The following is a 26,875-nucleotide window of genomic DNA, read 5'->3' as shown; positions in this document are numbered from 1 at the left end:
TAATCTCTCTCAACGGATAAAAAGAGTCGAAAAATCTCAGGCGACGTCTGTCAGGATTTTTTAACCTCCTATCAGAGAAAAAACATTTTTGCCCAGTCAAATCCATAAAAACTACAACTCCCAGAGCCCCGCCCCTTCACATTCAGGATCACTGAAAAGCCCCAAATGTCTGGTTTAGAAGTTTGCATAGCTGGTCGTCAGGGGTTGTTAGAATATCCAGAAAATGACTAAAACGGTTCCATTTTGTGTCGCTGTCACAGTGGATACCTTTGGAGCAGTAGTTGTGCTGGAACAGCTCGCGGTCCTCCGCCTGTTGTTGCCACCTTATGAGGTAGTATGTCCGGTTCCCGTTGGGTGAGACGGGGGGCAACCAGCGGACCACCAGCTGGGTGGAGGAGTTGGAGTACGCCCGCACGTCCCGGGGCATGGTGGGTGCTGAAAGAGACAGAGAAACCCAGGAGGCGTTTAGAACGCGGAGGGCCCCACGGCCGTGGCAGGAACATCTTCACGCAGCAGCTGGATTTATTTTTCATGCATGGCTTAGGTAAATAAGGCTCCTCTCTGGTGCAGCTGTGTTTATTTCCAAGCGTGTTCCTCATTATCTTCTTTTATGGCGTGTTTGAGAGGAAGCCAGGAATGATATCACACTGTCATGGAGGAGCCATCGCACATGGATCTCAGGTCTGAAGTGCTGCAGCCGCCGTTTCCAGGTTGAAGCCAAACGGCCGGAAAACGAGCTTCATTAAAGGGCCGGGTCACCAGCGCGGCCAGCCAGTCCAGAACTGCGTCAGAAAGACTGTTTACACTAATTACTGGCTGTTTTGCCTTTTGGCGTAAAGGGCAGCTTTTTTCACTAATTACAGCCAGATTACCGCAGCACAAACACAGCAGTGTGCAGGTGTGGACGGGAACATTACCAGACCACCTATGATGGACGTAAACATGTTGTCTTCCTCTGGAGCACAGGAACAATCGGCTTCTTGATTAAAGAAGTTATTTTATCGTGATTGTTACCACTTTAGTTAAAAGAAAGACCCGTTTATGGCAACTGACGCCACTTTATATACTTTTTCAGGGGTCAAGGCGCCATTTCCGGCAGCACTCACGTGAAGGGCTGGTGCGGATGTACACCACTTTGCTCTTGGCTCCGGGCATGAACTTGTCCTCCACCATGAGGGTGACGGCTTTGACGAAGATGGCGTACTGCGTCCAGGGTTTCAGGCCGGACAGCAGAACCCCGGGGTCCGAGTCCTTCTCGGGCCGCAGCTCCACGTCCACCATGTTCCAGCTGTTGGAGCCGCAGCCGTCCTGCCCCTCGAACTCTGTGATGTTCTGAAAGGGTCTAGAAGAGAGAGCAGACATGTCCCACGACATTCACACCCCAGGAAGCTGATTACAGTCAGAAACCGACAGGAAAAGCCAAGAATTTCTGAAGAAAATGCTGGGAATGAAGTCCAAAATCACACAGCAAATGTAAAAAGTTCAGTTTGGGATCAGAATTTGACCAAAAAAATTCTCTTTAGACTTTAAATTTAGAGTTCTGATGAATAAAAAAAAAAGATTAAAGACCCACTCCCATGAAAATTGTGTTTTTAACATGTTCACGTGGCATTTTTTAGGATGATGTAGGACATTTATTGAGGAAGGTAAACTTAAAAAAGCATTTCTCTGTTGTCAAACTATGTCCTAGAAAATGGCTTCAGACTGAAAAGACCACTGGGAACCCTTTTAGAAGAGATGAAAAGATGATCAGTGTGTGACTTTAAGTCAAATCTTATAGAGAAAATGTTAAACATTACGTCAAAGAGAAAAAAAAATCCAGAGTTATGAGGAAAAAAAAGGTAAGATCTTCCCATAACCTCCTGTTTATGGTCTTAAACTTTTTTCCTACAATGCGGGGTGATGACAGTTCTGTTTACTAAACAACAGCAAAACTGGAGTTTTGGTTTATTTCTGGCTCTGCTCCTGCAGAAGTGCTTCCAAATTTGGAAAAAAATGTTATTGAATTAGGATGGGAAAAATAAACTCAAAATTGCAAATCGTTGTGAGTCGTGAGCAAAACGAGAAAAAAAATGCCGTTTGAAAAAGAGCATTTATTTTTAATGAAGGAAATCTCCCTGTCTCGAGATCCCTGCAACGGGGAGGGGAAGGGGGGCGGGGTCGCCCAACCCCAACAGTCCCACCCATAACTCAGAGGTGAATTCCTGCCACTCTGCAGAAAACTATTCCTGGAAATCGATACAAGATTTGGGCATCATCATAGTTAAAAGACCAATGGGAACGCTTTGGAAATAGATCCAATGTTATGGGAGTGGGCGCGGCAGAAACTTACGCCTCCTTGTAGTACACGATGAAGCTGATGAGGTCTCTGTAGTCGGGGGGCCGGTAGCGCTCCCATGTCAGGATGATCCTGGTGCTCTGGGTGCTGTTGGACTTGAAGCGCAGGATTGTGCTTTCACCTGCAGAGGCAGCAGTGAGTCAGAGAGAATCCCTAACTGCTTCAGCATGTGTGCGACAAACTGTGGCCAGATAAATACCAACATATGGCGGAAACGAGCAATAAACTCCAGAGAAAGTGTTTGCAAATTGCTCCAAACTAACTCCGGCTCATGAACGGGGGACGCAGTGATTAAAATGTTTGTGGTCTTTCGACCGGAGCTCATTTAGACCCTTACAGCTGGCTCTGTCGCCGTTGTTTCTGAAGTCTGTCTCCTGAAAATGCTCCCGGATGCCCGTCTTGGTCCACATCTTGCGGATCTCGGACATGCAGAGCTTGGGGTTGGCTCTGAAGAACAGCTTTCCTGTTTTTATGGTGAGGTTGTGCTGCTTCCAGTCCCAGAGGTACTGGAGCTGCTGGTTGTCGAACGCCGAGAAGGCGTACATGCTGGAGAGACAAAGGAGAGGAACTTGACTCAACACGACGACTTTAACAGGAAAACAGCTTTGCTACAATTCTAGCTGATATTTTTATCCTTGAATTCAAAAACTCTAAAGACCTTAAAACAGTTCAAATGTAACAAATAAACAGTTGTTTGCCCTTTTGCTTGTTTTTTACAGTTTTTTTTCCTTGAGTAACACCCAGCCATCAAGGAATGACAGCAATGTGGGCCTTGGGACAGCCAGACTCCCCTGGGCTCAAAGACAAACAGAAGAGGCAGGGAGTGAAGGACCGTGTGACCCTGAGAGCCTCTTCAGAGACCAGTCAAGGTCTGTGCTGCATTCAAGGTCTGCTGAAAGTTCACCAAATCCAACGTGCACTGTTGGAATCACGCAGATTCCATAACAAGCTCCAAAGTGCAGTGATCCACATGCGATTTACACATTTATTTCACAGATTACTACTATAATTTTTTAGGGCTTTTTGTTATATAATAAGAAAAATGGATTCCTCAAATAACCCAAGTTTTCTGTGCTTAAAGAAAGTAGTTTTTTCTTTCTTTCTGTTGTTTAAATACATTTTGCACACAAATAAACAAAGTGGAAAAAGAAGAAAGTTGTAAATGATTTCATATTTAAAAGAGATAACCGGCCCAACTTGGCTTAAAACTGTTTCAAAGTTTTTGGCCCCTGAAAGGAAAAACACATCACTGCAAATAAATATTTGTGGAAACACTTATTCAGCCTTTTTGTGTCGGTGGAGACAAATGCATGACGGCGTTTATGACACATAAACAGAACCTTTTCAGAACTTTTTTTTTTAATTGTTTTTGACCTACATGTGGACGGTTCTGCTCCAGAAACCAAGTCTCTTCAGCTTAAAGCCATAAAAGATTGCAGAACTTTTCTTTCTGTTAGAGTCATGAGTCACTGATGTTCTTTGTAAGCATATTTGAACCACGTTGGTCTGACTCCAGGTACATTTTTCACACATAGCTTTGCTAATAGTTTTTAAAAGAATTTGCATTTTAAAAGTACATTTTGTAATTTCTAGAGTAGCTTTTGTGTAAGATTTAAACAAAATGTATGTTCGGAGCCCCTTAGATTAAACAAAAATGCAAACATTCCTGTGGAGAGGCTTCTTTTCTCTCAGCTTCATACACTTCTCCCAGATTTAAAAGAGATTTAAAGGTTTAAGAAACAGGAATTGATTTAACTATAAACAAAATCTACATTTTGTTAGCTGTGTAGTGAAAACAAAAACAAAAGTAGTATTGTTTCCTTCAAACTTACACCTAAAAGATGATCAAAAATGAGCAGGACTAATGAAGGACTAAACACAACGGCATCAGAGGAGTCATGTTGTGTCAGGCTGTGTGTTTGTGTGTCTGCGGCAGAGAGGGTTTGTGTTTGAGGTCATACTCTTCCAGCAGGGTCTCTCCGTCGATGTATCTGAGGCTGCGCAGGAAAGCCAGGGAGGTCAGTGTGTGGGAGTGGGTGATCCGAACGTAACCCGTCACCCTCTGGATCAGACCCGTGAAGCTCTCCAGCTCGGCCACCATGTTGTCTGAAACGCACAGGAAGCGGCAAACGCACAAATGTCTTCAATTCGCCCGCTTTACAGGAAGAAGATCAACGATTCACAGATCAAACCACGGTTCTCACTTTTAGAATCTTCAAACACCAACATTTATACCTTTAGAACAGAATCAACCAAACATAAGACAAAAAACAAAGACTTAAAGAGACAGGAATGGGATTTGACACTCCTTCACAATCATGTTTTATCTAAATTGTTGACTAAATTTAACACAAAATCAGTTTTTTGGAAGAGATTTCAGCCGAAAACCCTTGAAAGTTTTCCTTTATCGACAGTTTCCTTTTGGTGACAGCAGCACACTGCTTTAGTTTATATCTTATATTGCAGTAAAAGCATTATACTGCAATTTATGGCCAATTATTACGTTGCCTGACACGTAGGATTGAGAATCTCAGACGTCACAAATATTTATACTACAAGCTGTAAGCTAGTGGGAGAGAGTGCATTTTAAAGGGATGATGGGATATCAGCGTCCACGCCAACAGTCCCACCCACACCTCAGAGGCAAATTTCTAATAAACTTCTGCCCCTCTGCAGACATTCTGTCCCTCCTCACTGTATAGTAGTGTATCACCATTTTGTAGTGCTGTCCGAATCTACAATTCCAAAGTCACAAAAGCCTCTGCAAAAAACCAGTGTCCATCGATGCTCACTGGATCAGAGAATATAGACCACAATGCATTGCGTCTTTCAATGTATTTTTTTAGTTTTCTTTAATTTTTTAATAAACCATCGACGTTTTTATCTTCAAAAGACAGTGGATCCATAAATAAACGCTCATATCAAGTCGATTTTAACTTTATGAAATCGATGACGTCATACCTGCCGTTAAAAAGGAAAAAAAAGTGAAAAGTGAGCATGGTGTCCCATTTGCTTTTTCATTTCAGGACACTACATAGTGCCGCACTAAATAGTTTTTCAGTAGTTAAGGGTTAGGGTGGGAATTCGGACAGAGCCACTGTGTCTTAAAAAACAAAAGACGTTTTTCTGATTTTGGCTAAAAATGGCATCATCACAATTAAAAGACCACTGGGGGCGTTTTTACAACAAATCAAAATATAGTTGTAGAGGGACTTTAAAGATAGTTTTTTTGTTTTAAAACACAAAGTTCTCTAAAAAGATTGCCATCCGTTTCTCTTGTTTGGAGAAACAGATTTCAGAGAGGAGAACCTGAACCTCACAGTGTGAATGGAAGAGAACATTTTCATGTATGGAGAACCAAACCAAACATTTGCGGTTTAGTGACTCTTGGGCCCGGCGGGCAGAGTTCTGCTTCGCCACGGTACTCACGGCCTCTGCGGATGTTGATGTGCAGGTTTCCTTTGATCACGGTGCAGCCTTTGAGCGACTGGGCGGCATCCATGGAGTCGATGACCTTCCCGTCGCAGACTTTGTCGCACAGACCATCACAGGCTGTGCAGTGCATGCTGGGGAGGAGGACGGGGACATTAAGCCAACATCTGAACCTCGAAAATGAGGTGAGGAGGTGTAGGAGACTCTGAGTGATGCGTTTTCTCACCTGTTGGTGGCAGAGCGGGTGTAACCGGACGGACACTCAGGCATGCACTCTCCCCCGTGGATGACGAAGGTGTCAAAGTCCGGGTGGTGGACTTTAGAGCAGACTTTGGCGCTGATGCAACGCCAGCCCTCGAACCGGTAGGTGCCTGGAGGGCAGTCCGCCATGCAGCGCCCTTGGTGGAAGTAATGCACGCAGGCCGCGCACGCCGCGTCGCTGTCGGGAGCCGTGCAGCTGCCCAGGCACTGCGGATGGCAGCACTTCCCCTCAGCGGTGCAAGCTCGCCTTCCACAGCTTGGTGGACACTCTGGAAGATAAATTATGAAGAAAAGGGAAACTGTTAGAAAAACACTGAGGAAATTAGGGATGCAAAGACTCACTTCTCCCACAATTCAGCTCAAACCTTAATTTTTGGATCACGATTTTGTGACCCTAATCCTAACAACAAAAACATGGAAAATCATTTTTTTTAGTGGCTAATAAGTGAGTAGCAATGAATAAATACCGTCCAGTTGGCTCAAACTAAGCCTGGTGTAATACAATAAAACAATAAATAAGAAATCCGTCTGAAATTTAGTGCACTGCTGTAGGAAGTAGGAATCACACAATTGAGGTCAAAGTTATGACAGAAAGTTCAGTTTTAAGCAGAGAATTGTGGCATCCCAAGAGGAAATCTAGAGGAAAAAGATGTTTTATATTTTCTATAACTATCATCATCCTACCTACAGGTGGTCTGTGACAGTGTGTGTTGTTTGCACTAAATACCTGCATTAATTCAAAATACATTCAAAAATACCTGAGTAATGTTTTATGACACTTTTATATCCACAAAGAACAGCCTAAAAGACACAAAATGCAGGTTTTAATGCTTGAATCTGCTTTGTCAAAAAGGGTTAGGGCCAATTAGAAACTACAACAAAAAAAGTTTTTATGTTAAAAAGCACTTTTATTTAAAGTTTTAAAATCCAAAAGAATCATTTTTAGATTGTATCCACGTAGGTAACAGAATTAAGCGAGTTAGTTGAATCTTTTGGGTATCGATTCGTGGATCAGGTATGGAGATGTGTATCGAATCGTGCGAGAAGGAAAGATGCACACGCCTACATACGTTTAAGAAGTAGCGTCCAGTTTCATACGCTGGTGTTGCTGGGCGAATTAAAAAGACAAACTTGAAATTTGTAACCAAACACTGTCTGGTATCAATACTTTACAATGAAATAAATGTGTCTATTTCATCTTGGAACAAAAAAAAAATGCAGCTGAGAGCTTTCTGTTTTGTCTTTGTAAAGATAATATTAAAAAAAGTTGATATCAGAAACAAGATGGCCTTGTTCCAGCCTTCTGACTGAGCTTTTTTTTATTTTTAAATCACACCAAACAGAAACTGTTCTGGAGAAAAACAGCTGTTCTCGGGTTAGAACCCCTGCCAACGCCTGTTCTACTGATTATAAAATGACGTTTTCCCCTAAAGCCCACCAGCATTTCACTACTTACAGTATGGACCAAAAGTGTGTCCAAACTTTTGTTCTGCACTGTACATGAACGCGTAAGAATGGAACGTGGCGTGGACCAACTGCTGTCGGGACAGCAGTGGCTTCAGGCCCGAACAAATGATTTGCATTTAGTGAAGTGACATGTAAACAGCCGGTTTACATGACGTATTGCCAGCAACCAAACCGGCGATACGTCAACAGGAGGGGGGCTTAAAATCCAAACACTTCATTTCACTTCCTCTGAAAAATGTAAATACAGCAAACAGACTTTCAACAAATCTGGCTTCAGCGAGAACTAGTGCAGGATTTTCTAAACCCCTGCAGCTCCAGCTGCTTCCTTTACATTGGTGGAACACGTAACTGATGGCGCAGAAGTCGACTGCAGTGACGGACGCACAAAACAGGAGCCGCACCTCCGTCTGGACTTTTCTCTATAGAATCTCAGTGGAGCGGGATGGAAACACAAGCTCCTGTAATGACGGAAACCTTCAGCTCTCAGGTGAAAGCAGCGGTCCAACTGAGAAGAAAGCCCTCGACTTTCAAGACTCGACACGACGGAAACAAAGCCTGGTTGTTAGGGAAACACAGCAAATCACACCATTAAGCGATTAGCGTGAAGGAAAAGCAGTGAATAACTATCATCTGGATGATGTCAGCTGCTTAGGTTAGCCAGAGGCTGTGTTTAAAGAGAAACCAAACACAGAGCAGTTTATGGTGTTTTTTGTTTTGTTTGAAGATGTTAACAAAGCAACTTCCTTCAGTCTGCTAAAGAAAATAAGGAGAGCTGCTGTTTATTCCAGACAACTTGATGCATTAGTGCCTTTTAAACTGCTGAAAGACGCGGAGAGACGGTCCTGCTATGCAGAAGGACGAGAGATGTTTGAGGCTTTTCAAACCCACATTTATTGTGTCAGAATCCATTCGGGGGCATGTGTGCGCGGTTAAAAACCCCCCCGTCCTGACTGAACCAGCGGCCTGTCAGGTCCCAGCAGCCAGCGAGTTCACAGTTTGTGCTCAGCAGGACGCCGCCGCTGCATTTCCCTGGCACAGAATGTTCTTTCGCTGCCGTGAGAGTTCCCGGCAGGGCGATGGGATCCGGCGGAGGAGTCGTCCAGCCTCTGCTTGGAGTTTGGTGCTAACTGGAGCCGCTAATCTGTGGCTTCCTAAATAGCGGCCTGACAGTGAAGGCGGAGTGACGTGTAGGGGTCAGCGGGTACGAGCAGATCCGCCGCATGCCTGCCATGCATCCCAGCTCTTAGCCTCCTCCTGCACATTAACGGAGTTTTTAGCCACGCGGTCTGGCATTTCAAGACGCTCATCTCACTTTACTCAGTTACTCAGATATCTGGAGGGTGCGAGAGTGTCATTTGAACTCTAAACCGTGTGCCCTTAATACACTGTACCGTTGCATAAACACAAAAGCATTCCAGATTAGACACCTGTGTAAGCTGCCCGCCACCCTCAAAGACGTATTCAACTTTTGTTTTGTTCCTCCGCCACCCGACAAATCTCCCAGATATGCGTTTGATCAGGTGAGAGTCGGTCTAGACTGTGGTCATCATCTGTGATAATCAGTAACTTTTGCTTTAAAGACTAACAGCAGGAAAACTGGATCTTGAATGAAGGAGAGATAGAAGTGGATGTAGAAGAGGCAGCAGGAGGCCATAAGACACTGGGATGGGGGGGGGGGGGGGGTAAGTAACAGGAGGAAAGCTCTAGCAGATATTGTGTCTTTCACACAGATGGTAAAGGTCAGGAACGCAGACGACACAAACAGAAGTCATGTCCAAAAGAAAAGGAACACAAGACTCGTTTTTCAAGTCTTGCAGAAACATTTGTATTTTTCCCAAAACCTTATTTCAAATATTTTGGAAAGCAGCTACAGCAGAAGCAGCTGGAGTCCAACACAATGATGGAAACAGTCAAACATGGGGGAGGTGGTGTTATGGTGTGTGGCTGCTTGAAGGTCTGGACTGGTTAGAATTGGTGTAAGTAGGAATCGTGTTCTGTGTCTGACTCAAACACAGCATTGAACCCTTAACTGTGATTATTAGAAGGGTGGTGGTTGTGGTGGGGGGGCATCAGAGTCTGGACCTAACCTTGCAGAGGAGTGACTTTAAAAAAAAGCAGATTATGCTGGGAAATCACCCCATGGATCTGGAGTGAAATCGTTTTTGTAAACATAGTGAAACAAAACTCCAGAATTCTATCACAGACACCAGGTCCCCGCTACATACAGCACAACCAACCACTATATTTAGGGCGGAATGATGAATTATGAAGTCCATTTATAGGCATAGTTGAAGTATTGAAGTTGAGTCGTAGAATCTGGGTGTTACTCTGATTATAAGATTTTAAGTCCAGATGCAATGCCTCAAGCGTCTGGACGGCTCAGTTGGTTAGGAGTGGTTCGCAGGATCCCTGGGATCGCGCAATGAGCTTCATCCAGTGAGGGTCCTTAGGAAAGACCCTTCATTTATCGCCTAAACTATTCTATCCCGTCCCCAGCCCACATAAAAGAATTCAGGAAGGGCGTCCGGCGTAAAACTCCCTGCCAAACCACGAATCGGCAAAAGCTTCTTCCCTGAGGCGACCCCTGACGGGATACGCCGAAAGGTCAACAACAACATGCAATGACTCAACTGCAAGACATCCCCTGGATAAATAAGAACGCTTATCAAATACTGTAATAATATAATGAGATCATTTTGAAATAACCTTCAGTGAAAATTCATTTTAGAACAGAAGTAGTGTGATTCAATAAGAACAGTTTCATGTAATAAAAAGCGTTTATAGTGAATTAAAAGCATGAAATATGGGCTAACCCAACATAAAATAAATATCACATGAAATATTTGAAAGACTTCTTGAGAAATAATCTTAGAGACACTGTGGTTTTTATCTCACAGGTTTCCATCGCCTCAAATATTTTTCCAAGACAAAACATTTGTAGTTGAATCGACTGAAACTGTCAGCAAAGCTAAATAAAACTACATTCCAAGTCCTCTTTAATCCAACTCAAAGTAAAGCTGAAAGCTCCTATTTAAAAGCCCTTTTAAAGCTTACAAAATGTTTTTAAAAAAGCTTTACTTGAAATTGTAAAGCTTAAAAAATGTGTTTTGTTCTGTAGAAGATCGAAACTTTACAAAAGTTTACATAAAGGACTTAAAACTCTGCAAAAGGGTTTGCAGTAGCTTTCTCTGCATGATTTAAGGGCTAAACAAATGCATGACAGAATTTATTTAGCTGTTCTGAACCGCTTTTCCGGAAATTAGTTTCTTCCTTCATGCAGTAACCACACAGATAATCTGAGCTGCCGTTCACTTCTGTGAATGTTCTGAAGCTCTGATCTGGAAGCAAAACGGGGTCAAACGAGCAGCTGAAGGTCTGCCGGGTAAGACGGCGAAGATCCAACCTGCTTCCAGGAAAGAAGGCTGTGTTGTCGGACTTCTAATCAACTTAAGTCCTTATTGGCAGATTGTTTGTTGTGGTTAAATGCAAATCTAAACTGTGGAAAGTTACCAGACACAGCAGACTGTGCTGTTTGTCCACACAGCTCAATCCACTCGACGGCGTTCTGGTGAAGTCAACACTAACTTGTAAATTGAGCTGGTTAAAAATCATCTGTGACACAAACAACCCATGACGTGACTGCCCAAGACCAACTTCTATCCCTGGGTCAAAAGATGTATTTATGATCAGGTTTTTTAATGATAATTCAGCTGTAAATACACGTTATTGGCTGTTAAATGAGTTCAAATAACAGTTATAAGTAGTTGGTAAGTTTGCAGCCTTAATTGGGTGGAATGACTTTTTTTATTTTTTTTTCCTGTCATAACAGAGACGTCTGGCTGTGGGATTAAGATCACGGCTGTAAGTCGAAAGGCAGACGCAGAGCTTCAAGGGGAACAGAAATCCCAGCCCAGCAGGACGGCAGGCTGGAAACGCCGCCGCCGCCGCAGCAGCAGCAGGCGTGAGCTCAACGTCGCCGACATTGCTGGGTTTTTTAACCACCAAACAGATTTTTCCCAGCAGACCTAAAACTGCCCCACACGCATGCAGCCAAACTCGACGCCAATCGCCTTGCAGGCGGAGCGATCAAAGAGACTGGTGGATTTAAAAGCTGGTTCCTGAGCCTCTTTTCAGCCCCCATCCCAGGCATGACAGGAACAGGATGTCCCACACAGATGGCTTTAGCGCTGTATACCGCTCAACAGTGGCAGATAAAAGGCAGATGTCTAGACTGATGACAGCACAGCTGGCTCACGAGCTCAGATAGAGATCATCATTGGTTTGATTCCAGCAACATCCTTCAAGTTTCACAGGTTCACTGGCTGAACTGTGGCCTCCTCTCATGTCAGCACTTTAGGAGAGTCAGCATCTTCCTGGCTGATAACATTTACTTCATGTTTTCTGCAGGAGGCTGTACTGTAACACCATTTCTCTTGTTTTATCCATGAATATCTAGAGCTGTAACGCTTACCCGAATATCTACACCTCAACATAATTATCGCTATAAACTGACAAATAATGCTGGATTGTAAGTAAATAAACTAAATGCACTAGATTGTTCGTGATTGATAAAAAGTTAGGTGGTTTGTACTGAAATAAGTTCCAAAAGGCCAATTTTGTTTGAAATATACCATATTTTTTGGACTGTAAGCCACTACTTTTTTCCTAGGTTTTGAACCATGCAGTAGATACAAAGGTGATGCTATTCTGTGGATTTTTCTAACCTGAATTAGAATCGAAAATAAGGCCGACGGAATATCAATGCACTTCAGCAGATAGAAAGCTGATGACAAATTACCAACTGGCAATTAAAGTGACTTGTGGTTGCAAACACAGGTAAATAAATACCTGGTATTTGCTCTTGGTTCTGTTCTGTTTTAATCAGCAAAGTTTCTGCCACGATAAAAGGCAATGTTCCTGAAAGAATCTGTTTAGGTACATACATGTACATTTACGGTACAAAATCGTTATGTACTTGCAGTAAATATCAAAATTCTCAACAGATATCTGTGGCTTATAGCCCAGTGCGGCTTGTAAATGTTATTTTTTTTTTAAATACAGCGGATGCGGCTTAAATACAGGTGCGCTCTATAGCCCAGAAAATACAGTAGCTGACAATTTTAATAAAAAATAATGAATATAAAACAAGATTATTACAAAAAACTTTTGATCAATTATGGGAGGTCGTATGATTGTCTGCTAGCCTGGCGGAGAAGCCGTTACCAGAACACATCTGCAAACGTTTCCTCTAGCGTGTGTTTTTCGGGTTTTGGAGTTGGTTTTGTAGTCGCGAGAGGCAGAGGCGCCACATGAACCCCCTCAACCGTCAGTAATGAAAAGGCATCGTGGGATGGTCCCGTTATTAAAAAATACAGACCAGTTAGTTTAGATTTTCCTTGCAGTCACAAAAAAAATAAAAAATCGTTTACTGCTGAAGTTAACCACAAAGTTAATTTGGATGTTATTTCTATAAGTGCGTCCTTTCAAGATTTCTATTCAAGTTTCTCTTTTTTTTTAAATGAAGGGATAAAGCAGCTTTATTACATGTATGTTTAGTTGATCAAAGTTTCTATTTCAGCTCATTATCATTAAACCTGGAGAATTCACAATCAGTTGATTGTGAATTCAAACAAAAATAACAAAAAAGGTCAAGTAGATAAAATAACTGTCTATTGATAAAACAACACGGACAAAAGTAAACATGAAAGCTAAACCAAACTAACTATGAAAGTGTGTATCATCTACTACAACCTGGATGCAGGTCAGCATGAATGTTTGAGCCTTACAGGAATTTTTAACGCGTTCCTGTGGCATCTTTCTCATGAAATATATTAAGAAAAAATTCAGGGCATACATGTATAGTTTTCTTCAGCACAGCAGGCCGACACATTTCCAACCAGAATGTGAGTCACTGCGGCTGATGAGAAACTGCTCCAGTGGAGGTTTCCACGCTCACTGGGTTTTCCCATTTTTTGGGAATTTCACACACTCCCAGTCCTCCCAGTGTGTGTCCAGAAACTTAAGCAGAATTAAACCATAAACCACACCATTGCAGAGCTCTGAAAAATACAAAAAACCAGCTAAGAGTACTCTAGTATTTACAGCCCAGATGTTTTAGTCAGTGTGGATGTGTTTAAGGGTTACTGTTCAAAGAGGCCTGGATTCATTTGTTGCAGAACTTTGCAACAGGAAACCCACTATAGCTGGTCACCTACTTCTCCTGACAGAGCCTGTGAGGAACCAACCACTGATCCAGTCTGACAGAGTTAGTGCTCTACAAATGTAAAATGACAATTTACACATTTGTTCTGCTTTATTCCTAATAGGGTTGTGCCGATGGACGATATCATCGTCCATCGTGATGGGTGACTGACATCCCGATGGAGAGACCACCATCGTGATGCCACGCCCCCGCCACGTTACGAGTCGACACCATAAGCCGCGGTTACATCTACAAAATATCTTGATGGGATCAATGGTCGGATTAGAATCCAACCGTGTAGATGGGCCCAGAAAAATGATTTCAGAATATAAAAACGTTCACTAAGGTCACACTTTCCGTCGGAATAAATCATTCGCACATGCGCAGTAGGGTTTGAAAACCGGAAGGATATAAAGTCCGCCCAGCGGCTTTTTTTTTTTCAAACTTTATTGAATGTAACAATTCAATACAAAACAATGTTAAACAGCGCCGAGCGGCTATATACATTGACATGTCAGCTCGGTAAAATACGAGATGATCTTCTAAACGTGCTTTTAATAATGTTACGGTTATTATGAAACACCTGTTCGCTCATCATTTGAATTTTGATCCGTGTGGTCAGTGCTTTTTCTGAACGAAGCCAGGATTAGCAGTATGCTAACACGGGCTAACAACATTAGCTTTGGGTGGCGCTGCATGCTGTGAATAACATCAGCCTTTATTTAGTCGGGACACGACTGGAAACACAAATCCACGTCATTGTTTGAATGTTTTCTAAGGACTGAGCCACGTTTCTGCTTTGAAGCTCAAACCCCTGTGTGTGCTGACGATCCGAGCTGTGCTCAGACACACTTTTAGACCCGGTTCTGAGTTCCGTTGCTCGTACCCCTAGAGCTGCGGGACGGATCGCAGTCTTAAATCTCCCACACATACCGCTCATGTACCCCCCCCCCCCCTTCCCACCAAACACAAAGCTGTAAGTCCGCGCTCCGCCGGTCCACTTCGCTAGTTAAGTGCGGGAGCGGACTACTTCTTTTCTATTTTGTTTGTTACTTCTTTTGTTAAACTCACTTCCCTCAGTTTATACTGGATCATCGCGGATTAGTCATTAGTTGGGAAATAAAATGAAAAAAGCAAAATAACGAATAGCAGTTATATAAGAACGAAAAATGTAAAAATACCCCCCCCCCCCGACGATGTCATCGTCCATCCCGATGGTTGACAGCAAACATCGTCAACGGCCAATTTAAGGGACATCGCCCAACCCTAATTCCTAATAAAGAAGTAGTTTGTTTTAGAGTTTAAGTTTGATGACAGGAACTTCCAGAGGAATTCTGGATTTTCTCCACTGTCTCCACCTCCTTACCGAGGCGTCTTTTTAACCTTCTGCAGCTAAAGATTTGCCTGTCCTTTGATTTTATAACTGACTAACTCCCCGGGCCTGTCACCAAGTCATCACATCACACCCAGACAAACCGTGGTCCGCTGGAGCAAGATGATTTTGTAGGACCTGAAATGTGTGATTACGGTATCTAGAAAAAGGTCAGGAAACACACGAGTTCCTCGGGAGGCTTTGACAACAAAACAAAACAGCTGAAAGATTGTTGAGCGTGCAGAGAACATGAAACATCTGAAGAAGAACAAAACCATCAAATCTAAACATCAAACTTTGTCCAAAATAAAAAGATTAACCAGGAAACTATGATTATAAAACCACACTTTTATTTTGTTGCATCACCATTTACAGTCAATTATCCAAAATATAACACATTGATGGGAAAAACAAAGAAACCATCTGCAGTCTGCACAGCTCAGTGTCTGTAATCCAACAATTACATGGAGTCAACACAACAAACCTCTAAGACGGGCCACGGCGTGTTTGTTCTTTTCATTTTCTAACAGTCAAAGCACACAAGCTAACAGCCCAGCAGAGCTAGTCCAAACAGAGTTGCTGGTTCATCCTTAAGAAGGTGTTGTGAATAAACAGACTGAAAGAATGTGTGGCATCTGTCTGTTGACTGACCTGGAAACAAAAAAAAAAAACTAAAGCTGTGGCTCCTCACTATCAGGAGGGAGGAGGCCAAATGCTTTTGCTATTTGTTTTTTTCTGATTTCTGAGACTTTCACATTAAAGCCAGACTTAAGACACAGCGTCTGCAAATCCAAGGAGACACAAAGAAACAGAACAAGTCTGCCTCTTCTCTGTATTATGTCTACATCCAAACAGCAGGACTGAACACCAGCTTTGGCCTCAAGGACAAGGAGAAACACCAGGACATCACACACCAAACTAAGCCTCTATTTTAAAGTGGAATTTGAACTTTAGATAGAGAGAGAAAACAGTGATGACTGATCATTCTGTTTCTGTCTTTTCCCATCAAAAGACAACACGATAAATAATGAAGATTAGACAGATGATCTGATATCAAACAACTGAAGCTTAGAAAAACAAGAAAAAAGGAGCCAAACACCCAGAAGACATCAAAAGAGAGGTTTCTTTCTTTTCTAACCGGTGCCAGATGTCAAATTCCATAAAAGTAAAACAAAAATAACAAAAAAGGTCAAGTAGATAAAATAACTGTCTATTGATAAAACAACACGGACAAAAGTAAACATGAAAGCTAAACCAAACTAACTATGAAAGTGTGTATCATCTACTACAACCTGGATGCAGGTCAGCATGAATGTTTGAGCCTTACAGGAATTTTTAACACGTTCCTGTGGCATCTTTCTCATGAAATTTATTAAGAAAAGCCAGCTTGAAATATATTTCTATGTATTTCTTTTTTAAATTGTAGTTAACCAGGAGCAGATGAAAACATGCAGTTTGTTAAAGAGCTTATTTGTGACAAAGTACGCTAGATGCTCTGCTCAATTCTGATGCATCCACTTGCAGACGACTAGCCCAAAAAATATCTCTGCTTGACACTCGACAAGGGGTAGGATTGGAGTTAAACCACCAAATGACTCCAAGTGTCTGCAGATCACCCCAGGGGATGGGTCAAATGCGGAGAACAAGTTTCACGCAGACGGGTGTGGGACAACTAATGGGACTTAAACTTACACATCTTTGTTTTCCTCGTCTGAGCTGGAATCTGGCTCAAAACGGTACGGTTGGATAGCTCGAATATTGTTTGCCATTTTTGTTGCCCTGATAATGCTAGCTTGGGGGGTGTGAGGGGCTGTAAGTCAGCGGGAGAGAGTGTAAACAGAGCGCTCTCAAAAATCGGATAGATGAAAGGGGGTTGGGTTACACTGTCTTGCCCACAACTTGTAGGCGAATTTCTAATGGACTCCTGCCGCTCAGATGGTAAAAACACACAAAAAAAGATTTTTAGAGTGAGTCTGTACGCCTCAAACATTCTGCTGACCTCCATCCAGCCTGCATGATACACACTTTCAAAGTTTTGTTTAGCTTTCATGCTTTACTTTTGTCTTTTGAAAACTGTCAGTGCCGTGAATCGTCTTTACCCTTTAAACAGCTGGGTTTTTGGCAAAACATAGCCACTGCTGCTCAAAAAGATCAATCCTCCGAATAAATGTAGGTTTACTTTTCAGTTTGCAAAAAAGAATTTAACACTTGACTTGCTGTAAAGGTTTTTTGAAGCTGTTGGGTGCTTCCACAAACACACAAACTTCTTCATTTGTTAGTTGTTGTGCCAAGACTCCAGACAAACTGAGCACAGTCAATCACACGTGAGCTTACACCTGTCACCATCTCTGATTGGTTAAAACCCTAATGTGGGTGTTATGAGTCTGTTGTTGAACAACAACCTATAAGTCGCACGGCCCCTGAACGTCTGAGCGCACTGGTACGACCTGAGATTGTTACAGATTGCATCTTTAAGGAATAAGGTTGCATTTGCAACCAATTTGGTAATACTCTAGAGCCCCTAATGTTGAGAGAAGAGACAAATACCCTTGAAATTTGATGGAAATGGGGAATGAGGCAGCAAGGTTGAAAACGCTCAAGACAACCATCAACCAGGAGTCAGTCAAGGCCTGGACGTTTAAAACATCAACCCGTTTCTTCTGATAAGAGGCTCAAGGAGAACGTGTACCAATTTATGATGAGTTCAAAGCCAAAAAGATGAAATGAACTCATATGTGTGCCGTTCAATGTCTTGCTCAAGGACACTCCAATATGTGGACTGAACCAGAGATCAAACCATGGACCTTTTGACAGAAAACGTTTACTCCTGCGTCACAGCTAGTGTGTGTTGACTTTATTCCCCTTTAAAGTCTCTGTAAGTGAGCAAACACGCTTTTTGGAAGGGTGGGTTGGGGTTAACCAGATCAGATTTCATTAACTAAACCAAGAGATCTGTTTCTACATCTTCCAAACAAATCAGCAGCTGAAAAAAAAGTGCTTTGACGTCTTAGTGAGGTGTACTGGTGAAAGGATTGAACTGGTGACCAGGTTTTACCTGGAAACTGATTACTTAGGAACTTATAAACCAAACCAACCCCCCCCCCCCTTCTGTCCCCCAAATTTAAAAATATAACAAATTTAAGTTACTGCGGTTCCTCAGATGACCAAACGAAAAAGCTTTCACAATGGAGCCCAGTCCCACTCATTTTAAATAAAAAATAAATGTGTTCACAGCAACTGTGTAACAAAAAGTAAAAAATAACCATTTATTTAAAAATAAAAGATTCCTTATACCGCAAACACCTTTTTATAATAATAAAATATTCCACTAATTTTTATTGTAAGTCAATAATTGGTTTGATAAACAATTTATATTTGGGGTTTTTTCCAATAAAGTGTTTTGTTTTTGAATAAATATTGAGATTTGATCCGACGTGTTGTGTTGGTGTTATTACAATAATAAAAACAGGTAAAGGCACAAAATGGAAACAGTTTTTTTTCAGTAAATGTAGGATCTTGTTCAATTGGAATCAAAACTTAATTGATAAATTAAAATAGTGGCAAAAAGAAAAGACTTTTTTTAATGTAGAACCTTGAATTGTCCATTTTCTATGGAGAGTCGACCAGAAATGAACACAAAGTTCCACAGTGGTGGTTTAGGGTGACTGCAGCCCTTCATGCTCGCTCCGTGTTGAAAGTTCCCCTTATGTTCCTTGGTCAGACAGCTGAAGCCAAACGCTGCAGAAGCACACCAGCCTCTTTCACATAAGATACCAAGAATTCAGTTGCCAAAAGATTATTGGAAAGCACGTCTAAAAGACCCTTAGCTCGTCTGCAATCACAGTGAGAAGGACTAAATAAATGTTTCAGGCTAAACATGTCAAACACAGGCGGCGTCAAATCTACGCACAGCAGATCCCTCAGAGTCGAAGCCCATGTCGACCTGATGGTGTTAACGGAGCACAAGTCAGCTCCACAAATTTACACTAGGCACTTTGACTCGGGCGAAACCAGAAATGATCTCTTCTAGGAATTTCAGGTCTGGGTGTGCCTCTTCACTGAAAGCAGTCAGGGATGCGCTCGGATGACGAAGACGGGGTGAGGGGTCCGTGTGTTTTCAGGGGGAACCCTTCGGGATTCAAGGAAGTGTGCAGCCAGATAAACATTGTGCTACACGCTTTGTTAGAATTACATCAAAAAATGTTTCTCCAAGCAAAAACAAATTCTAAAAGTTTTTGCTAATATTATCACGTCAAGCTCATACTTATGCAACATCTTTTCTTATACATTTGTTTTGTTTTTTTGCCTCATGTTGAATTTTTGTATAAAGATTCAGCATTTACAGTTTTTTAAAGAAATATTCTCTCATTTTTGAAGAGAAATTGTGAATCTGTTCCGGTTCACCTGATATTTGAAAGGGTTTGCTAAAGTTGCAGATGAACCAAAAAATATAAAATAAAAAAGTCTTAAGAAGGATCTAAAATCTGCAGGTCAATAAAAGTTAAGGAATGTCTTATGGGAAGATGTAAAATGCGGGATGTTAGGGCTGCCATTGATTTTTAATTACTGAAAACTGTTTAATAACTAGAATTTATTCTCCTGAGGCTTAATCTCAAATATTCATGACACCAGAGGTTCTGAATCTGTATTATATTTTGACATTTGAGCCATTTTAATGTCAAGAATTAACACTACAGTAAGATATCTACATTAAAAAAAAATGTATAAAGAAGCAGTGGATTTCTTTGGTATTCAGTAAAACACAACGCTGAGGCAAAATGCCGAAAATGCCAAAATGAAGTAGAGCCAAAACTGCGCGATAACTTCCAGAAATCTGACACAGTCTTCCTTCCTCTTCAACGTGAGCTTTTAACCATAACTATAGTCCAGAAGTGGAAAACCCCCAGATTGCTGCAACTTTACTGCAGATTAACGAGTGATTAGAAAATGTCCGGACATACAGACCTGGAGAATCTCTGAGTAAACAAACTGCAGATTTATGACTCCATCTTTCCCAGTTTGACTCCCACTTTCAGACAAGTTTTCTTTGGTTTTGAAATGTTTAAACAGAAAGAGCGTCTGTTTCTGTTTTTTTAATGTATGTTCAGCATGAGGCATCCTTGATCATTTGCTGGACATATATTTCATAAAAGGGATTTAGAGAGAATTGATTATAATTTTCTTTTTAACAGTTGGAGTGAAGTCAAAAACCTTTTTTTTTCAGCTGAAGACGCTAGGGCTGAGGTTTAAGATAACATCCCCTATTAAAAATCAAAGCAATCTTTATCATCAAATCCAATCATAGATTTTAACATTTTATCTCAAGCAAAAACTGCTTTCATTAAGTTTTTGATGTAAAAATGACTCATATCAGTGAAAATGCCCCCTTTGGTCACTCTGATTTAATAGTTTTGTGAAAACAGTTTGGCTTATCTAAAATTTTTTGGTTTTGGATGGAAATTAGAAAAGTAAATTAACATTTAAAAGAAAAATAAACTGGAATTGTGAATTTATGTTTAAAAAAATTCAAATAAATTTGTTTTTTTTTTCTTTGGCAGTAACAACTACACTTTGTTGGAATAATGAACTGAAGTTTTATCATTTTAAAAAACAATTATATAAACATTCACAAAAATAGTCGAAATTCATCCTGTTAGTTAGCTGGTTTATAAAATGTATTCAACTGCTTGCATTGCTGTTCCTTGTTCTACCACTAGGAGACGCCAAAAATTCATCTTTCAAACTCTAGAAATAGAACCTTTTCAACCAAATGGCAAATAAAGTAATTATAAATACATAGTATTAACAAAAGACAGAAACTAAGCAAGTACAAAGACTAAAATACAAACAATGGGATGTGATGTCTAGTAAAGTAATCTAACAGCAAGTTAAGCAGCAGCTCTGAACACCCTTCTTGCTCAGAGAGTAATCCCCTGGACCACGGGACAACAGTAGACACAAAAATTCCTTCCAGTAAATCCCACAAAACTTCTTTGTACTTTAATGATGTGCTTTCATCTCCTCCAGAAAAACATCCCCCACGCCGCTCCGCGAGTGCAGGTCTGCGGGAAAGGAACGCGTTTGCCTCCCGTCCTGCAGAGACACGACTCTTCCTGAAGGAGTTATGAACGAGACAGAACACCCACACCAGACTCCAAAAAACAAACGAGGGAAGTAAACACGTGAGAATGCAGGCCTCCTCACCACAGCTAAAAGGAGACCTCCCCGCAGATATAAATAAAGCTTTGACGCTCCTCTTTCCCGTCACTTTTATGAATGTGTGCAGTCTAAAGGCATGTCCTGATATAAACTCAATAAACTCAGTTCTCTTCCCTTTGTATCGATCCGTCGGGTGACTGGGTCTGGAAATAAAATGCCTGTGAGTAGAAGTTGACTGTGGCGCTCTCAGTCTCACACACATTTAAACAATGGATCCCAGATCAAATTACCGGATCCGGAGCCGTATTGCTGCAGGCGATTAACACTGGCGACCACACGCTCCTCTACGGCTGCAGAATATTAAAGTAAACACAGTAGCAAGTTTCAAGATCTATTATATGAAGGTAATATAGTTGAGCAGCCAGAGCCTGTTCAGAGGTAATGAGCACCATTTGGTCAGCGACCTCAAACACTCCGGCTATTAGCCTTCCTGGCTTTAATGACGTCTGGCTTTAAAACCGCCAGATTTCTCCAATAAATTACCTAATAAATAGTTGAAGAATGTAGCCTCTGCAGGCCGAGCACTCGTACTCCTGCTGTTGGAAATCAATTTGGTTTTAAGACAGCGGGGGCAGAAACGGATAGCTTGTTCTTCCCAGCACTCCCTCTGGAGCCAAGTACACGGCTGAAGTATCTTCGTAATTTCAAGCGTTCCTGTTTGTAAGGAAAGTTTGCGAAACACAAGTTCCCACCAGGAGGGAGGGAATTCTGTGACTGACTGTGGTAACTCAGAGCAGGTGTAATGATAATGATAATCTGAGCAAATAAATAAGAGAAAGCTTTGGCCAGAACTATGCAGTCATGTCAACACATCCCAAGAATATCCATGAAACAATTTTCCTTTTTCTTGAATTACACATGAAGTAAAGCAGAACCCTAGACTAACTTCTTGCGTCGGAGGACTGAACTTTTCCCTCAGGTTCACCCACAATAAAGTCAAGTTCGCCCCCATTTTCAGGCACATTGCATTCAGTTTTTACAGGGTCACTTCGCATTAAAAAAAGTGCGGGTCATTTGCTGCTGCTGAAGGTCAGGGGGGACACTCCAGCATGAAATCTGTTTTGTTGATGCTTTATAAAAAACTTTTTTCAGCGTTTCAATTTAAATTTCATTAGAACCCATCATTTGTACCATTGGCAGCCGTCGTTTTCCCACAGTCTTTATAGGAAACGCTGAGCCTTATATTATGGACTATCGTGCATCTGAGCCAGGAAACAGGTCGATCTGCTCTCTTGGACATGAAAACACTTCAGAGGATTTTATATAGTTTACAAAATGTTCAGCAGAAAGTTAGATTTTGGTTTTATTATCAACCTCACAAGGACTTTTATATTGTTAAATCTCAATGACCCCCCCCCCCCCCCCCCCCCATTTTGTCTTCTTCCTTTGCTCTGTGCACCGAAACTCACAATTAAAACAAACAGTAAATATTATTTTACTGGCAGTAAACTAAGTAAAATACAGCAGTTATGACATTACTTCCTCCATTTGCATTCTCCACCTCTTCTTTTTCTTTCTTTCTTTTAATGTCCTTTCTTTGTGCTGTCAAAAGCACAAATATCACCAAAGGTAACATTACTATTGGTTTAGACCAGGCGTGGGCTAAAGTATGGCCCGGGGGCCACATGTGGCCCATTAAACTAATCTGGCCTACCAAGATGAAATAAATGACATTTAAAATCCATATTAATGTTTTATTTTCCAAGACATTCTGGTGTCTACAAATAAAGTGACCTTTGCTTAGGTGCAGAAAGTTATTCTGCATTCATGTGGTGTTGGAAGACTTGTCGTTTTTCTGACGTTCATGTGTTTTCAGAGTTGGACAGTAATTTTTCCGATTCCAACGCAACATTTCTCGAAGTTTGGGTTTTTCTCTGAGAGACATCAACCCACTGGTGATACTGGCACTAAAATTAGAATAAAAGTTACGGGTTTGCAATAAAACTCCAAAATGCTTGGTTATCAATCAAAACGAAAGCGTGTTTTCATCCAGATTTCATGTTGTTCCTTTCTTTTCTAGGGTGGATTACCAAACACGGCCCACATCTGCGCCTCTTTCGGCCTTTCTGTTAAATTTTAGAACCCTCTGAGGCCCAAGAGTCAAAAGGTTTGCCCACCTCTGGTTTACACCCTTGTGTGGGCTTAATGTGGGGCTGTGGGGCATTTGAATTCTGTTTAAAAGTTTGCAGGTTTGATTCCTGCCTGCCCGCCCATATGTCGAAGTGTCCTTGGGCAAGACACTGAACCCCACCTTGCCTCTGGTGGAAGGTTAGCGTCAGTGTTCCCCCATCAGTGTCTGAGTGGGTCTGTGACTGTAAAGCGCATTGGGCCTTCGAGGAAAAGCGCTATAAGAGTAAACGGCATTTTCCATTTAATGTGTATCTTATGGTGTGATCTACAGTTCTTCTCGGTCGCACCATCAAGAATTATGTAGATTGTGCGACCACTTCAGTCAAACGTATGAACCGTGTAACGGGACTCTAAACATGTGCAAGCTAAAAAAAAAAAAAGGATTCTTCTAGCCATTCCTTCAAATGATAATAAAAACTAACAGGTCAAAACAATTTCAACATTCCTAAATGAAATAAGTACATAGAAAAATGTGCCGTTATTCAAATGCCAGACTGAGATCATATAAGTAACAGACGTTATGGAAATAAATAATGTGAGACTACATTATAAACTTTCATAAACATGAAACCCAAGTAGAAAGATTTTCTTACTGTAGCAGCCAAACAGGAAGGTGAAGTGAGTGTGATCCAGGTGGGTAACTACATTTCATCTGGATGTATTTTCAGTGGAGTTATTTAAACTTCATACTATAGGAGTCAACATCTGTTCCATAAAAATTAAGAAATTAAAAAAAGCTTTGAATTCAATTTAGTTTATTCATAAAGCGCCAATTTACAATCCAGAGCAGATCCATTTTATAATCCAATTAAGATCATTCCAATAACTTTAAATTGTCTAAGAAGTTTTTAATAATACTTTATATACTGCAACAGACCTACAGGTTGCACGTTTTTCCTGTCTAATTCACCATAATGTGTGAAGAACTGCAACCTTAATGCAAAAAGAAAAGTGCATTCTGCTTCTTGAACTTTGTTCATAAAGACCAAATCAACATCAAGAATTGGAAAGCATAAATGCATGCGTTTGCAAGCGCACTTGCATGTCATTGCCACCATATGCTTCACCCGTTTCCACATGTATGTGAATATACAACAGGTTCTCTTTAACCGAGGTTAAGGATGCAGACTGTCTGTGTGCACATCTGTAATGCTGACCCGACTCAGGCAAGTTCTGACCCAGCTTTATGTCGCACGACTGACGCCATCAATATGCTGAGTCTGCAGTGCCGCACCAGCAACCACAGAAACAACACACACCCACATCATCTGACGTGGACTCAATGTTCTACATCATGTTTTTCTGTTTTAGTGAACAAAAACAGATATTGCACGAACATGTTTGAATTTAAAAACAACATTCTGAATCCACATCTTTGTTTTGGTTTCATGAACTCCTAAAAACACCAAATCTGCAGAGACCGTCTTTCCGTTGAGTCAGAAAGACTCCTGAGGTAACAGGTAGCGGCTACAGTCGCTTATCAAATCGTTCCGCTCTACCACTCCTGTCCAAAAAAACAAAAACAGGAAGAGTGCCTGCAGTACAGCCGTGTCCTTTCACTTCTTCCAAAATAATACAACTTTCATGATAAAAAAGGCCTAAAATGTAATATTAACCCTTAAACACCGGATATGTCACCAATAAAACCTGAATAACGCTCTTTGACGTACAGTGACTTCAGCCGTTTGCGCAAACAATGTGAATCTGCTGATTCTGTGTATCCAGTTTGCGTCAATACTAACAGAGTGTTGCATAACGTCGCAAAGACGCTTTTTGTGTGGCAGAATCAGCCAATTTGCGTTGATTGCGTAATCACTTCACTACTTTAAAGTGCTGCATATCAGCGCAAAGCTTCAGGATCCACTGGAGTTAAGGTTATTGCTTAAACAGTTGCAGCGTTTCGGTAGTCGAAAAAAAATGTTGGCTAAAGCTTCGATGTTAAAGGGTTAAAAAGACGTAAAAGTGGGGAACTGTCACGTTGCTCAGTCCACTCATGCGTAACACAAGCAAGGATGCCGCTCACACCTGAAGGTGTTTTGATGCCAAAGTAAATTCCCTCAAATGACCTGATCTTAAAACTACTTCCTGTAAGTTTCACATGAATCACAATGCTGGCTTTATTCTTTTAAACATCCTGTTTTCGTGCGTTTCAGGAGCAGAGTGTGGGTGTGAGGGTCTACCTACCCTTCTGACACTGATTGGAGTTCCAGCAGTGGTAGCTGTAGCTGTTCCGGATCATCGCCTTTCTGCAAAGAGGGTTGTTCTCCGTGACGCCCAGGCAAACGTCGCTGCACTCCTTGGACTGCTTATTCCCAGCGATGTAATTGTTGAACTCGGCATCCATGATGGAGGACCAGTCTATGGAGTCAAGGTAGCAGAGCTCTGGATTCTTCTCGATTCGGATGGCCCCACGCGTGATGTTCCTCAGGTTGTAAAGCCCAATGTCTTTCAGGCTGGTCATCTCAAAGATCACCAGGGCGTAGTTGTAGAAGAGATTTCGACCCCGGATGACAGTGAGGTTGGGAAAGAGCGTGCTCAGACTGTCCAGGCCCGACACTCGGAATAGCAGCAGGTAATCGGTGATCATAGTCAGCTTGGGGAAACTGAGGGAGCGGAAGACTTCCTGGTTGGCGTTGTTATTTTTGTCGCCAATAAGGAGGATCTGCAGGTAGCCCTCCACCACTGTGCAGTTCTCCAAAAGCCTGAATTCGTTGATGTCATTCCCAATGTCGATGCTGGGCCCACAAACTGTAAAGACAAAAACGACAATTTACAATTTCAATAGACACTCTCCTCAAGAAAAGAAAAACCTGTTTCCATACTTTAGAGCTTATATTGGGTAAAGAAAGTGTTTGTAAATCTCCAAGATAACAAAACCTTTGGTTCATGACAGGTTTGTTCACTAAAAAGCTTTAAATATTGACATTACACTTGACCTGTGCTTTTATTGCCAGAACATATTTGTTTTCTAGTTCAACCCAAGGCAGAATAAACACTTGCGTCAGCTTTGATTTGAACTCAGGTTAAGAGACCAATAAAGGTTTGATTGCTCTGCTCTTCTAGTTCGCATCCGTCTCAAAAGCCCAAAGTGTTGAGCCCTGCTTGAAGGATTTACTGAGCTTTCAGAAAACAACATCAAAAGGAGACGGAAGATATCATGCATTAAAAAAATGCACCCACAAAGCAGAAAATGAATGATATATGAGTTTTAGAGGAACTATGGAAGCCCCGCTCTTCTGGATCAACAACTACCGACACATTATTGGTGGATCTCTAAGGACATCAGGTTCTCATTACCCACCAAAAGCAGATTTTTTTCAATTTAAGAGGGGTAATTAAAGTTACACAGATAAAATGTTAGATATGCGTCTAATCTAAGAGTGTCAGCCAAGCAGAGACCTTTCTTAAGGTCTTAAGGAAACTGACAGATAAACAACAAAGAAGAAATAAAGTG

At 41.5% G+C, this 26,875-nt stretch overlaps 1 protein-coding gene across 3 annotated transcripts in view; it reads right to left on the bottom strand.

Annotated features, from left to right (window-relative positions):
- Window positions 1-26,875, bottom strand: part of LOC101163560 (insulin-like growth factor 1 receptor) — a 50,029-nt gene that overhangs the window by 12,919 nt on the left and 10,235 nt on the right. For all 3 annotated transcript variants that reach the window (XR_002872994.2, XM_023953673.2, XM_023953672.2), the window contains 8 exons: window positions 25,606-26,169; window positions 5,997-6,300; window positions 5,768-5,904; window positions 4,300-4,444; window positions 2,676-2,884; window positions 2,333-2,459; window positions 1,107-1,342; window positions 268-435 (listed from right to left, as the gene is read on the bottom strand). Coding sequence is in view for 2 of the 3 variants with exons in the window: in XM_023953673.2 (XP_023809441.1) it covers window positions 268-435; window positions 1,107-1,342; window positions 2,333-2,459; window positions 2,676-2,884; window positions 4,300-4,444; window positions 5,768-5,904; window positions 5,997-6,300; window positions 25,606-26,169 (1,890 nt within the window). In the remaining variant the exon portion in view is untranslated. The remainder of the gene's footprint in view (window positions 1-267; window positions 436-1,106; window positions 1,343-2,332; window positions 2,460-2,675; window positions 2,885-4,299; window positions 4,445-5,767; window positions 5,905-5,996; window positions 6,301-25,605; window positions 26,170-26,875) is intronic.

This window comes from Oryzias latipes, chromosome 3, assembly GCF_053564925.1.
Source record: "Oryzias latipes strain Hd-rR chromosome 3, Olatipes_Hd-rR_3.1".
NCBI lineage: Eukaryota > Metazoa > Chordata > Actinopteri > Beloniformes > Adrianichthyidae > Oryzias > Oryzias latipes.
Note: the sequence above shows the minus strand (reverse complement) of the source record. Positions and strands in the feature narration are given on the sequence as shown.